General features: G+C 42.2%; 1 protein-coding gene across 1 annotated transcript; it reads left to right on the forward strand.

Annotated features, from left to right (window-relative positions):
- Positions 1–3,970: 3,970 nt before the first annotated feature.
- On the forward strand, positions 3,971–10,122 carry LOC139459222 (uncharacterized). Its single transcript, XM_071240677.1, has 4 exons — positions 3,971–4,264; positions 7,610–7,688; positions 8,734–8,916; positions 9,790–10,122. Exons 1-4 carry the CDS (start codon positions 3,971–3,973, stop codon positions 10,008–10,010), a joined length of 777 nt encoding a protein of 258 aa, XP_071096778.1. The 3' UTR covers positions 10,011–10,122.
- Positions 10,123–14,021: the final 3,899 nt, after the last annotated feature.

Genomic DNA, 14,021 nt, shown 5'->3' on the forward strand with positions numbered 1-14,021 from the left:
GTTACAAAACTATTTCCATAATTATAATAAGACCCGTGAAGATTCCGGGGTAGAATAGGTCTTCAGAAACCCATGCTTGCCGTTAAAGGTGACTACGCTTGTCGTTAAAGGCGACTAACGGGATCGGGCGGTTAGACTCGCTGACTTGGTTGATACATGTCATCGATCCTAATTGCGTGGATCGATGCTCATGATATCAAGCACTGGATTGTCTGGTCCAGACTCGATTATTTACTCGTCATATAGCTGGAATATGGCTGAGTTCGGGGTAAACAACAAACCAACCAACCAAAATCATAAGAAATCTCTACTATAAGTCTTTGTTCAATTATAACCATATCATAAACATGTATTTATGATTTACTGTCAAATAGTGATAATACCATGTGTTCGCCGACAGTTGGGGGCACCCATCACCAACACGTACAAGTCAATTGTTCACCTGCAAACACAAGAGAACACAAGTCATGGTACAATTAGGGAATTGCATCGTACATAATCTGTGTCACTGATGCATCAAATTTGGAAAAGTTCTCCACATGTCTACCATAAAACATTTTGAAAACTTTACTGAGGCCTTGAATGTTGAAACCCTGATCAAACAACTTTTCAGAAAGACGCTCTTTGAAATGAGAATGCTCGATTGCACATCAAAGGTGAATTTGGATTTGTGTATGCGTGGATATCCCAGGATGTTGGAAATAAAATTATTGTCATAATATCAGAAAAGGATGTAACAATCGTTATATATACGCAGATGATCAACAGTTATACAGACATTCCAAAGATAATGATATTTTAACATCGATGTGTCCTTACTGCAAATATTACCAAGAAAATACCTTTTGTTACCATAAGTCCAGTATATGATTGTTTGTTTGTTTGTTGTTTAACGCCGCACTCAGCAATATTCCAGCTATATGTCGGCGGTCTGTTAATATTTGAGCCTGGACCAGACAATCAAGTGATTGACATCATGAGCATCGATCCAAGCAATTGGGTGGTTGGTTGGTTTGTTGTTTTACGCCACACTCAGCAATATTACAGCTATATGACGGCGGTCTGTAAAAAAAAATCGATTCTGGACCAGACAATCCATTGATTTATATCATGAGCATCGATCCACGCAATTGGGATCGATGACCTGCATCAACCAAGTCAGCGAGCCTGACCACCCGATCCAGTTAGTCGCCTTTAACGATAAGCATAGTCGCCTTTTATGGCAAGCATGGGTTGCTGAAGACCTATTCTACCCAGGATCTTCACGAGTCTCAAGTATATGAAGATATAATCATCAAATATACAGTTAACTGATTTTTAGACGAATCCAACACAAAGGATATGACCACATTTTTTCATTTTTCATTTATAGAACAGACACGGTACTATACTAACTTCCGTCCTATACTCTTAAAGCCTCTTATGTAAATAAAAGCGACAAAACCCATTATCATATACATCATCTTAATCATAAGATTGGTTGGCCGGTTTGTTATTTTACGCCACACTCAGCAATATTCCAGCTATCTGACGCCGGTCTGTAAATAATCGAGTCTGGACCAGACAATCCAGTGATTTACATCATCAGCATCGATCCACGCAATTGGGATCGATGACATGCATCAACCAAGTCAGCGAGCCTGACCACCTTATCCCGTTAGTCGCCTTTTACGACAAGCATAGTCGCCTTTTACGGCAAGCATGGGTTGCTGAAGACCGATTAAAATCTCTACTGAAAGTAGAGTCCATTGTACGTTTCCGACTCTGTCATGAGCAGGTGTTTATGAATCACTATCAAATAGTGATGATACCAGGTATCATGGTTAAAATTGATCTTCATCATCCCATGCTTGTCGCTGAAGGTGACTAACGGGATCGGGGGGTCAGGCTCGCTGACTTGGGTCAGTGTATGTCATCGTTTCCCAATTGCGGAGATCGATGCTCATCATTTCAATCAGTGGATTGTCTGGTTCAGACTTAATCATTTACAGACTGCCGCCATATATAAATATTGCTTGTTTCTGTTGAGTGTGGTGTTAAACAACAAACACAACAAACATTGAGTGTTGCTAGCATTCTGAGGAACAAACTTGACATGAAAAGGTTTCAGCACGCTTGCTTCCAAGGCATCTGAGGGATGATCAGGAACGCTCCAGTTTCCTCATCTCTCGTGAGAACTGACGTAATATTGATGGAAGCAGACCCAGCTTATAGCGCGGTTTAAAACATGGGTCGTGAGAATATCAAGGGTAAACTAAAGGTTTGTTTCACTCAGCACAAGTTTGTTGTCACCATGAGCATCCTCCGTATTCACCGACCCGTGAAGATCCGGGTGTAGAAAAGGTCTTCAGCAACCCATGCTTGCTGTAAAAGGCGACTATGCTTGTCGTAAGAGAAAACTAACGGGATCGGGTGGTCAGGCTCGATTATTTACAGGTTGATTGGTTGGTTTGTTGTTTTACGCCGCACTCAGCAATATTCCAGCTATCTGACGGCGGTCTGTAAATAATCGAGTCTGAACCAGACAATCCAGTGTTTAATATCATGAGCATCGATCCAAGCAATTAGGATCGATGACATGCATCAACCAAGTCAGCGAGCCTGACCACCCAATACCCTTAGACGCCTATTCTACCCCGGATCTTCACGGGTCACATTCTGGCGATAACCCCCATGGACTGTCTAGTGGTGGATGCAAATATCTTGTTGAGTGAGTCTTTCCCGACAGCATGTTTTTAAATTAGTTAGTGTGTGCTTTGGGCAGATTTCTTCCTCATTAAATAATGCCTTATATGTGGCCTTATTTAGAATGTCACTTTATCAAGTTCATTTAATCTAAGGATGCTTGCATACAATTTAAGCCCTTGACAGTGGGAGCCCTTGGTTTATTGCAAATCTGATTGTCTTTTTCAGTTTCTGTTAAAGAAAGAAAGATATTCATTCATCAGGTTTATTTGGCCCATCTTTTGTCATACGCTCCGACAGCATCCATACTGATTTTAGAGATGTGATCAAAATTAATACCATGTGGTACACAATATGTTTGGCCATACAGTAAACTACGGTTATAACGAACTCAAAGGGACCACTAAATTTAGTTCGTCATAACCGTAGTTCGTCATAACCGTAGTTCGTTATAACCGTAGTTCGTTATAAGCATATTCACAACATATATACGGCATATGGACGGGACCAAAAAACAGTTCGTTATATCCGTCAGTTCGTTACAAGCGTGTTCGTTATAAACGTAGTTTACTGTATTTTATTAAGTGACGAAGGTTCTTATTGTCAACACTAGATTAGTCAGTCATATGTTATTATATGACCAAGAGGTTAATTGTGTACCATCTGTTGTTTGTTTGTTGGTTTCACACTAAGTTCTTTTACGTACAGAATCAACACGTAACACAAACATTTCAGAGCAATATCAAGGACTATCATCTCTAATCGGTACCGTGGGCTTTTAATGTTTGCAGCCCCATCGATCAGCAAAATTTGCTGAAGTATTTCTAATAACTTTCAACGTCTTGTTCGATAATTTCTGTTGTGTCTCTCAAAAATAATCGAACTACAAATGATAAACAATTTATTATGATATACTGCCAGTGAGCTACACAATAGTGGCAAGGCTTTACCATGACGGTTATGGCTTTTATGTATCTCCTTTGGCAATTGTTCATGGTCGATGGTGAACGTGTAGCAAATGCATCTGAAGTGTATAATGAAGGCAAACGTATTTATTTTTGTCGACAAAACAATTGATTCAGATTTAAAAAATCCATAGTAAGCTTTTGTATAACGATGAAGAAATTATCGAACGCAGAAAGGATACATGCGGCTTCTCACAGCGCTAATTCCGCGTTACGCACGCTGAAATATTATCCCGTTTAACCAGCAGGGTCAGTTTGCCTCGTCGGATCCCTGTGGGTGGGTGTGGTTCGGCTAGCTGACTGTTGTTATATCAGTGACAATGCCGACACCATTTGTCGTTCCATTCTTGGCATTTCTGATACCATATTCGACAGCGTTCTGTAATTCTGCAAACCTTACTGGGAAAATAATAGGAGAAACTTCACGTTTTCAACAGACCCCCAAATCTGACCTGTATAGATGCGCCAGTGACTGTCTCAGTTTCAGCATTTGTAAGGCGTTTGACTTCGGACTCAGTGATAGAATCTGTTCCCTGTACATGGAATCTACTGACGAGATGTCCGTAGAAGACAATCCAGACTTCATATACGGCAATATTGCTCTGTGGCCGAAGGTAAGTGTTGATCAGTTTATTCAAGTGCTGTGCTGCCAAAAGCTACTGTTAAAGTCAGTATGTATTGTATGTAGTTGTAGTTTATACACAGACCCAAGAAACACCAAAGCTGCCACGCCATGGCTATGTGCTGCTGATTTATGCTACATTGCATCTACTGACTACTGCTTTATAGGTTGGTTGGTTTGTTGTTTAACGCCGCACTCAGCGATATTCCAGCTATATTTCGACGGTCTGTAAATAATCAAGTCTGGTCCAGACAACCCACTGATCGACATCATGAGCATCGGTCCACGCAATTGGGATACGATGACATATATCAAGCCTGACCACCCGATCCCGTTAGTCGCCTCTCACGACAAGCATAGTCGCCTTTTACGGCATGCATGGGTTACTGAAGACTTATTCTACCCCGGATCGTCACGGGTCTGATTCATAGGTACGAATCCCTGCTACTTCACTTTCATATAGAGTTCGATCATATCATATCATATCATATAATACACTGAAAGGCAAAAGAAACGCCATGTGGATGTATCATATAAATATCTTTATTTTCAAATGCTTATATATGTAAGAAAAGACATCGGAGAAAGTCAGTGTTTGACCCACATGAAATTAACAGTCTGGGGAATGTTTTTGCGAATTGTAAATTTGGGGAGGCACCAAAAGACATCACAGCTGGGGGGTTCAAAATCAGTACCTGGTGTGGCCACCACGGGCGTTGACTACAGCCACACATCTCCTGTACATGGAGTGGACTAGCCTGTTGATGAAGGTCATTGGGATATGGGCCCAGGAACGCTACACGCAGTTCTGCTGCAGTTGTCGGCCTTGGGCGTACGTCGTTGAGTCGGCGTTGAATCTCATCCCACAAGCGTGCAATGGGATTCAAATCCGGACTGAGGGCAGGCCAAGGGATGATTTGGATGTTGTGCTGCTGGAGGAAGTCCCTGGTGACTCTGACAGTGTGGGGACGGGCGTTGTCTTGCTGAAAGGTGTGGTTTTGATGACGGGCAAAAAAGGCACGATATGGGGTTTGAGGACTTGGTCAATGTAGCGGAGACCTGTGATGCCATTACCCCTGCATGGACCAATATTCTGAAAGACCACAGGTCCCACTCTCTGGTTCAGTCCGATTCCACCCCAAACCATGATGCTTGGACCGCCCCAAGGGTCTGGTTCCATAACACAAGCATCAGCATAACGTTCGCCACTTCTTCGCCAGACCCTGACTCTGCGGTCCACCGTTGAAACACAGTAGCGACTTTCATCAGTGAAGATGATTCTTCTCCATTGATGCTGCCTGGCCCATTGCAGTCGGGCCTGTCGGTGACGATCTCTCAGGATGGGTACACGAGCAGGACGGTGGCACGAGATGTTGTTGGCAGTTAGGCGACGTCGGACTGTACGATCACTGATGGCACGCTGGTGGTTGCCAATGGTTTGCCGAGCTGTTTCCGTGGTCATTCGGAATCGGTTCTGCAGATGTTGGCGTATCATGAACCGATCTTGTCTGGGAGTAGTGACTCTAGGACGACCAATACGCGGTCGTTCGTCGGTGGTGTTGGTGTTGTGGCGATGTTGCAAACGATATATCGTTCTGACGTTGACATTGAATGCATTTGCAACGACCTGTGCACTCTGGCCTGCTTGCAGTCTTCCGATCGCTTGCTGTCTTTCATTTCCTGATAATCTTGGCATGGCTGATGAATCGAAATAACGAAAGCCAACTTTACAGTTTTGGGTGTCTTTTATACGCGTACCATCCACGATATGCACGTGCATCATGTTTTTAACAAGACATTTCCGCAACTGAATCCCATTGCACTTTTGTAGGCTGCGTTTGGGCAAAGCATTCCATTTTAAACTCAATTGTTAAATGAACTTTAAGGCAACAAAAAGAAGCAGTAGAACGATAAATGAGTTTATTGACCACAGAGCATGTAACTGCCAGTGTCTGTTAAGTTTTATCAGTATTTTCAGGAGTGACGTTTCTTTTACCTTTCAGTATATATATTTTATTTATGTGTCACATGTTGTATGTGTACACATTAGACATAAAAAAACAACTTGCGTAAATACATACCACATCAGGCCATAAAAGGCCGATGAGACACAACGGACAATGAAAAACATTATTTATATAAAAGAATTATAAGTTATAGGATTCCAAAACCCCATAAAAATGAATTACAGTTTAAAGTAAGGAGATGTTACCTACGCGCAAACGTTTTTGAAAAAAGTGAAGCAAGAGTTTTTATATATGTGTTACAGTTCATTAAGGACACTGTCTGGTCCACAGGAGAAAATGAAATAAATATAGGATCAGACTTTATAATTCTCGACCATAAATCATATCTTAAGTCAGAATAAAATGAACAGGTAATGAGAAAATGTATCTTATCTTCTACAGCTGTACATAATTTACAAGTTCTATCCTGTAAAGGCGTGATAGGTTTAGCAAATCTACCAATTTCAACTTGTAAGGGTAATGTGCCGCAGCGTTACTTGCTTAGGATACTACGATGAGACCTGTTCATAATACATGTAACATAGGGTTCAGCAGACAGCGAGTGTTTGAACAATCGATAAGTACGAAGCTTATTTCCATTTTGTAAACCTCTATAATTCCACAATTCTGAATACCAATTAAGATCATCTAAGGCTAATAACTTATATTTTAGACGGGTAAAATCGAATTGGGTTAAATGCAGACCGTCAGAGACAGTTAGATCTAAAGTATTAAACAAATCCAAAACATTGTTTACCCAGGATTTACGGAATTGTGTAGACCATTTTCTAATCCAACAAAGAAGTCTATTGGGAGCGACCGCTTAAATTCGCCGCCAAAAACTGTTTTGTAAGTGGGCTTGTCCATCCTAATTCGCCACAGACTGATAGATTTGGAGTTTTGTTATTAACCGCAAGGAAGAAACGAGCAGCTGTTTTTAACAGAATTAATACATCTGAATTGCTTGAAGCCCCAGATAGCCGAACCCTACGAAAGTATAGGCTGAACAAGATTATCATACAGTTTATTAAAAACTGAAAATGACATACCACCTGCTAAATTAAATTTACAGATACTGTCCAACTTTCACAATACCAGTATACGTTATGGGCAACGGTGTTGAAGGGCCATGTTGTCTGTTTGTTTTGTTTGTTGTTTAACGCCGCGCCCATCAGTATGACGGCGGTCTGTAAATACTCAAGTCTAGAGGATTAAGACCATGTGCATTGATCTACGCAAATGGGATACGATGACATGCATGGGTTGCTGAGGGCCAATTCTAACCCTCTTCTTCACGGGTCCATCTTACCAGTTGTTGTGTCGTTTTTCAGACAGCAGGTGTGTGTACGAACCATGTCTGTTCCAAGTTCCAACAGTGCCGTGTTCGAAGAAATGGACGTCCAAGCTGCGGTAGGTTGATGTCTTACTCAATCATATTTGCCGATAAATATCTATACCGAGAACCAGGCGTTTCGGAGATGTCGCAAATGTTTGTTTGTTTGTTTATTGTTTAACGCCACACTCAGCAATATTCCAGCCATATGGCGGCGGTCTGTAAATAATAGAGTCTGGACCAGACAATCCAGTGACTGACATCATGAGCATCGATGAGACGAGGTGAAGTGAGGTGAAATGGGGTTTAACGTCGCCTCCAAGATTATTACACTTATATAGCGACGTGCATTCACGTGTATATGTGTGTGTGTGGCTGCTTGTACTAGTCCGGACTGATGCCGATTTATAGTGCTAGCACACTGAGATACCATGCCGCAGTTTTAACATGAATACCCCACTCAGACACAGTTTACTGACTCCGAGCCGACCGGTCCTTGTTTTAGCCCCCTAATGCCGAGCGCCAGACAGGGTAACAACAAGTACCATCTTTTAACGTCTTTTGGTATGACACGGCTGGGGATCGAACCCCGGACCTTCCGCCGGACCTGACACACTAAGCACAATTGTCATCAAGTTTAATGTATAATTATGTGAGCAAAATGGGCGATTTTAATACACTACGGGCGTGGCTGTTCCATTAATATTTCTGTTTGCATTTCACACCATAGCAAAACTGCAAGCCATGACTCTAATATGTTTTGGGGTTCACATAATACACATTTTTATTTTAAACACATTCAAAACGTTTAAGAAACAAGGAACTTTTGAGGTTTGTGCTTAAGATAATAACGTTGGGAGACAACGGGCTAGAATAGGTCTTCAGCAACCCATGCTTGCCGTAAAAGGTGACTATGCTTGTCGTAAAAGGCCACTAACGGGATCGGGTGGTCAGGCTCGCTGACATGGTCCCAATTGCGTGGATCGATGCTCATGATATTGATCACTAGATTGTCTGGTCCAGACTCGATTATTTACAGACCGCCGTCATAAAGCTGGAATATTGCTGAGTGCGGCGTTAAACAACAAACCAACCAACCAATCCTCTAATTTATTCCGACAGATACCAGGGAAATATGTACGCTGCTGTCGCGAAGGCACACACAGTACTGTCTGGACTTGGTACAGGGTAACGTCAATAGTCTCGTTCAGGCTATCACTGTCTGTAGTGCCAGGGGAAAGCAACTCGCAATGCTGGACTCTGAGAGCAAGAGTAATCTCTACAAAACGTATCTCAAGATACACGGTGAGTATTTGTTTGCCTTAAGGTACGTCTTATTTGAGTTTAAAATCAGCAGTCAGCAATATTCCAGCAACATCACAGATGTAATACGGTAGTTTGTTTTGTTTGTTTGTTTGTTTGTTTGTTTGTTTGTTTGTTGTTTTACGCCGCACTCGGCAATATTCCAAGTATATGACGGCGGTCTGTAAATAATCGAGTCTAGACCAGACAATCCAGTGATTGACATCATGACATCAATGGGACCGATGACATGCATCAACCAAGTCAGTGAGCCTCACCACCCGATCCCGTTAGTCGCCTTTTACGACAAGCATAGTCGCCTTAATACGGTAGTAATTCTATGAGAGGTAAATATTGCTTAGTACCGACCAGTAGTATTGAAGCCATGTCACGGCGGCCTGTGTGTGATCGAGTCTTGACCTGACAACCCATTTGGTCGACATTAAGAGCAGCACTGTATCACAGGAATGTGATGCCAGACAGTCTTCAAAGTCCCTGAGCCTGACTACCGATTCATTCAGTTGGTTGGTTGGTATGTTGTTTAACGCCGCACTCAGCAATATTCCAGCTATGTGACGGCGGTCTGTAAAAAATCGACTCTGGACAATCCACTGATTGGGATCGATGACATGCATCAACCAAGTCAGCGAGCCTGACCACCCGATCCCGTCAGTCGCTTCTAAGGACAAGCATAGTCGCCTTTCACGGCAAGCATGGATTCATTTAGTCATAACAAGAATAGGCTAAGTGGGACCTTGCCTTGAACCAGAATCTCTAGAGATTTAAAGTTAATGAGTGTAGTCCGAAATCGGATTCAATTAATATTTTAATGGAGATTCGGAAAATATGGAAAACAATGCACTGATATATTTGCAGGAGATCCAACGACATCGGCGTATGTTCATGGCACGGATGAAGAGGTGGAAGGCAAATGGGTTTGGGGCAACGGCAAATTGTTTGAGTTCGCGGACTGGAAGACGGGTAAGCCAAACAACGTTGGAGGTATTGAACATTGTCTTGCTGCTGATGCTGACGGGTGGAATGACATCGGTTGTAACGATCCTTATGGCTATACATTGTGCGAAATAACATATTGATAAGGGCATATGGGATTATATTACTGTTACATCGGAACCAGGCACTTAGAGCACGACCCGAGCCGTCGGGGGGTGATGGCGCAGATTGCAGCATGTGGCACGGTATATTATCTGAGGCGACTCCAACGAGTACAAGTGGCTTTGGTTTGGTTTGGTTGGTTTGTTGTTTAACGCCACACTCAGCAATATTCCAGCTATAAGACGGCGGTCTGTAAATAATCGAGTCTGGACCAGACAATCCAGTGATTAATATCATGAGCATCGATCCATGCAATTGGGATCGATGACATGCATCAACCAAGTCAGCGAGCCTGACCACCCGATCCCGTTAGTCGCCTCTAACGACAAGCATGGTCGCCTTTTACGGCAAGAATTGGTTGCTGAAGACCTATTCTAACCCGAGTCTTCACGGGTCTGTTCATCCAACAAGTAATCATCAATTTATCAAATATGGTTGTAGTGAATTACATATTCATTAAGTAATGAAAGTAGGAAATATTCGTACATTCATTGACAATTTCATCAGCAATTTGTTTCATTATTGTTCGTAAAATGAATGGTAGATTCGAAAATAGTAATAATAAAAAAATAAAGATAAAAAAACAAACAGGGAATGATAATTCTAAACTCTAGATCTCACTTTATTAGCTATTGCTGCTGATGTTGGAAATACAACACACAATGAAATGTAAACCAACGTGTCCATTTTAAACCACAGCGAATTGCTGCGCCTTTGACAAGACATTGACAGATGTATCTGTTTCAAATTCACACTACGGAGTGAATCGGGCTCTCTGGAAAACTGTAATTGACATTGACATCTGGAGGCACGGGTGGCCCAGTCGTCTAAGGCACCGCGATTCGCTGTGCAGAGTTGCGTCCCTTGGGCACGCCAGAAACCTAGAATTGTGGGTTCGAATCCCGGTTCGCCCCAATTATGTTTCTAGGTTTGTCAGCACCATACCCGTGCTCGTGGGTTTCACCGAAGTGGTAAACGTCTGAGATCTGCATCACATCCGGCTTTCCTCCTACATTAAGCTGACACGCCGCGATATGACTGGAATACTGTTAAAGCGGTGTTAAACCCTCACTACTCACTACTGATGACATCTATTCCATATGTACTGGGGCAGAATCTATTCTGGGACCGCCTCATTGAGAGGGGCCTGAAGTTAGCAGCGGGCTCGTTATTCGTTATTCAGTTTTCGAATAACGAAAAACAAGCCAGCACCGGGTTCGTTATTGAAAGGCTGTATATTAAACAACCACAGTAATGTGGTAAAATACACTGAAACCCATTTATTATTTGACGGGAGCTTCGTCTTACATCATCATCCAAAAGCTGTTTAGTTATTCAGTTCTTTTGAATAACGAAAAACAAGCCAGCACCGGGTTCGTTATTGAAAGGCTGTATATTAAACAACCACAGTAATGTGGTAAAATACACTGAAACCCATTTATTATTTGACAGGAGCTTCGTCTTACATCATCATTCAAAAGCTGTTTAGTTATTCAGTTCTTTTGAATAACGAAAAACAAGCCAGCACCGTGTTCGAGTTTCAGTATATGTCACCACATTACTGTGGTTGTTTAATATACAGCCTTTGAATAACGAACCCGGTGCTGGCTTGTTTTTCGTTATTCCAAAAACGAATAACGAACCCGCTGCTAACGTCAGGCCCCTCCCAAGGAGTAGAGTGACGTTTGGAATGTGGACAGTATCTCGGACTGTCCAGCCTATAGTACTTGCGCTTTGACCTCATTCTTTTTAATCGTGCACATGTTCTAAGCATCTCCTTGCAGTACAGAACTTATGTACTTTCAGTTTGCTTGGTCCAATTAAATGAGCTTGGGTAATGTATATGTGTTTAATACACTACTTATTTTTATTGACAATGTATGTTTTCATCAGTTGGACGCGATGTTGGCTGATTGGTTGGTTTGTTGTTTAACGCCGCATTCAGCAATATTCCAGCTATATGACGGCGGTCTGTATATAATCGAGTCTGGACCAGACAATCCAGTGATTGATATCATGAGCATCGATCCACGCAGTTGGGATCGATGACATGCTGCAACCAAGTCAGCGAGCCTGACCACCCGATCCCGTTGGTCGCCTCTTACGACAAGCATCCACGCAATTGGGATACAATGACATGTATCAACCAAGTCAGCGAGCCTGACCACCCGATCCTGTTAGTCGCCTCTCACGACAAGCATAGTCGCCTTGGACGTGATGTGTTAAGACGGATATGCTACTCTTGTATTGCTGGGATGACGATGTCAAGGACGATGTCAAAGATGCGTCTCTCGGACGTTCACGTCCATGAGTCCCATATTCGCCCTGATTCTGATCCTTGGTATGTGATGGGCCAACCGGTGCTCGTGGGCTTCATCCAAGACTACGACCTGTCACTTTGTGATGTATTTTCACTTAGTTCCACAACATTTTTTTTTCTTGAAGACCCGTGAAGATCCGGGGTAGAATAAGTCTTCAGCAACCCATGCTTGCCATAAAATGTGACTATTCTTGTCGTAAAAGGCGACTTACGGGATCGGGTGGTCAGGCTCGCTGACTTGGTTGATGCATGTCATCAGTCCCAATTGCGTGGATCGATGCTCATGATGTCAATCACTGGATTGTCTGGTCCAGACTCGACTAATTACAGACCGCCGTCATATAGCTTGAATATTGCTGAGTGCGGCGTTAAACAACAAACAAACCAACCAACCAATTTTATCTTCAAATTTAAGAAGCTATCCTGAAAATTCAAGTTCTTATTCTGAAACGTCAAGTTATTTTCTGGCAACAGTGTTGGCACAAAGCAGGAAGTGAAACCTTTTTACGGAGACCAATTTGGGGCACACAAAATGACTAATTTCTTGAATATTCCAGATGTTATCTTGAAAAGTGGAGATATTATGTTGTAAATTCAAGTTTCTATCTTGAAAATTCAAGTTCTTGCCAGGCAACAGTGCCAGCTCAAACCAGAAAGCGAAGTCTTAGGAAGTTCATTTGCTGAAGGGGCGGTCGGGTAGCCTATTGGTTAAAGCGTTCGCTTGTCACGCCGAAGACCCGGTTCGATTCCAGACATGGGTACAATGTGTGAAGCTCATTGCTTGTGTCCCCCGCCGTGATATTGCTGGAATGTGGCTAAAAGCGGCGTAAAGCCCAACTCATTCACTTACTCACTCATTTGCTGAATTCACCTTATCTTCAATGTTCAACATAGTATCTTGAATATTCAACTTAAAACATTGAACTCTCAAGATAAGTACTTGAAATTTCAGCTAAATATCTTGAATTTTCAACCGTGTATCTTGAATTTTAAAGATAATAAAAAGATGGTGCAGTCCTAATGGGCTTCAGTCATACATAGCATAAGACGCTTTTCAAGATAATTTTCAACTTAATTTCTTGAATGTTCAACTAAGTATCTTAAATTCTCAAGATAATAAAAAAATGGCATGGTCATAATGTGCTTCCGTAGTTTTGTTCCTGAAAAACAGTTAAAGGGAAGTTAAACATTCACCTGAAATCCAGTCACACACTCACCCATAATGTTGAAGATTACATTATAATGTGAGGGATATCGGGTAGCCTAGTGTTTAAAGCGTTCGCTCGTCACCCCGAAGACCCGGGTTCGATTCCCGAAGGGATACAATGTGTGAAGCCCATTTCTGATGTCCCCCGCCGTGATATTGCTGGAATATTGCTAAGGCGGCGTAGAACTATACTCACTCACTCGCATTATAATGTTGTCTTGTTCAGTCTCAACTGTTCAAGTATCAAGCTATACACAATGGAGCCGTGTAAGTTGTTTGCTCCAATCCAACAGCGCTTGCATTGATCCTATACATTCCGTCCAGGCCTTTCTGAATCTGACACTGATGAGAATATATCTAATGGTGTACTTCTACGCCCATTCGTGCAAGCAATACCTTTGTTATTCTGTCATTGCCGTGCATTGACGTTATCTGTTTACGTTATTGTTGAAAATATCATTGTTA

The sequence above is a fragment of the Haliotis cracherodii genome, unplaced genomic scaffold (genome assembly GCF_022045235.1).
Source record: "Haliotis cracherodii isolate W230 unplaced genomic scaffold, xgHalCrac1.p SCAF_13, whole genome shotgun sequence".
In the NCBI taxonomy this organism is placed as follows: domain Eukaryota; kingdom Metazoa; phylum Mollusca; class Gastropoda; order Lepetellida; family Haliotidae; genus Haliotis; species Haliotis cracherodii.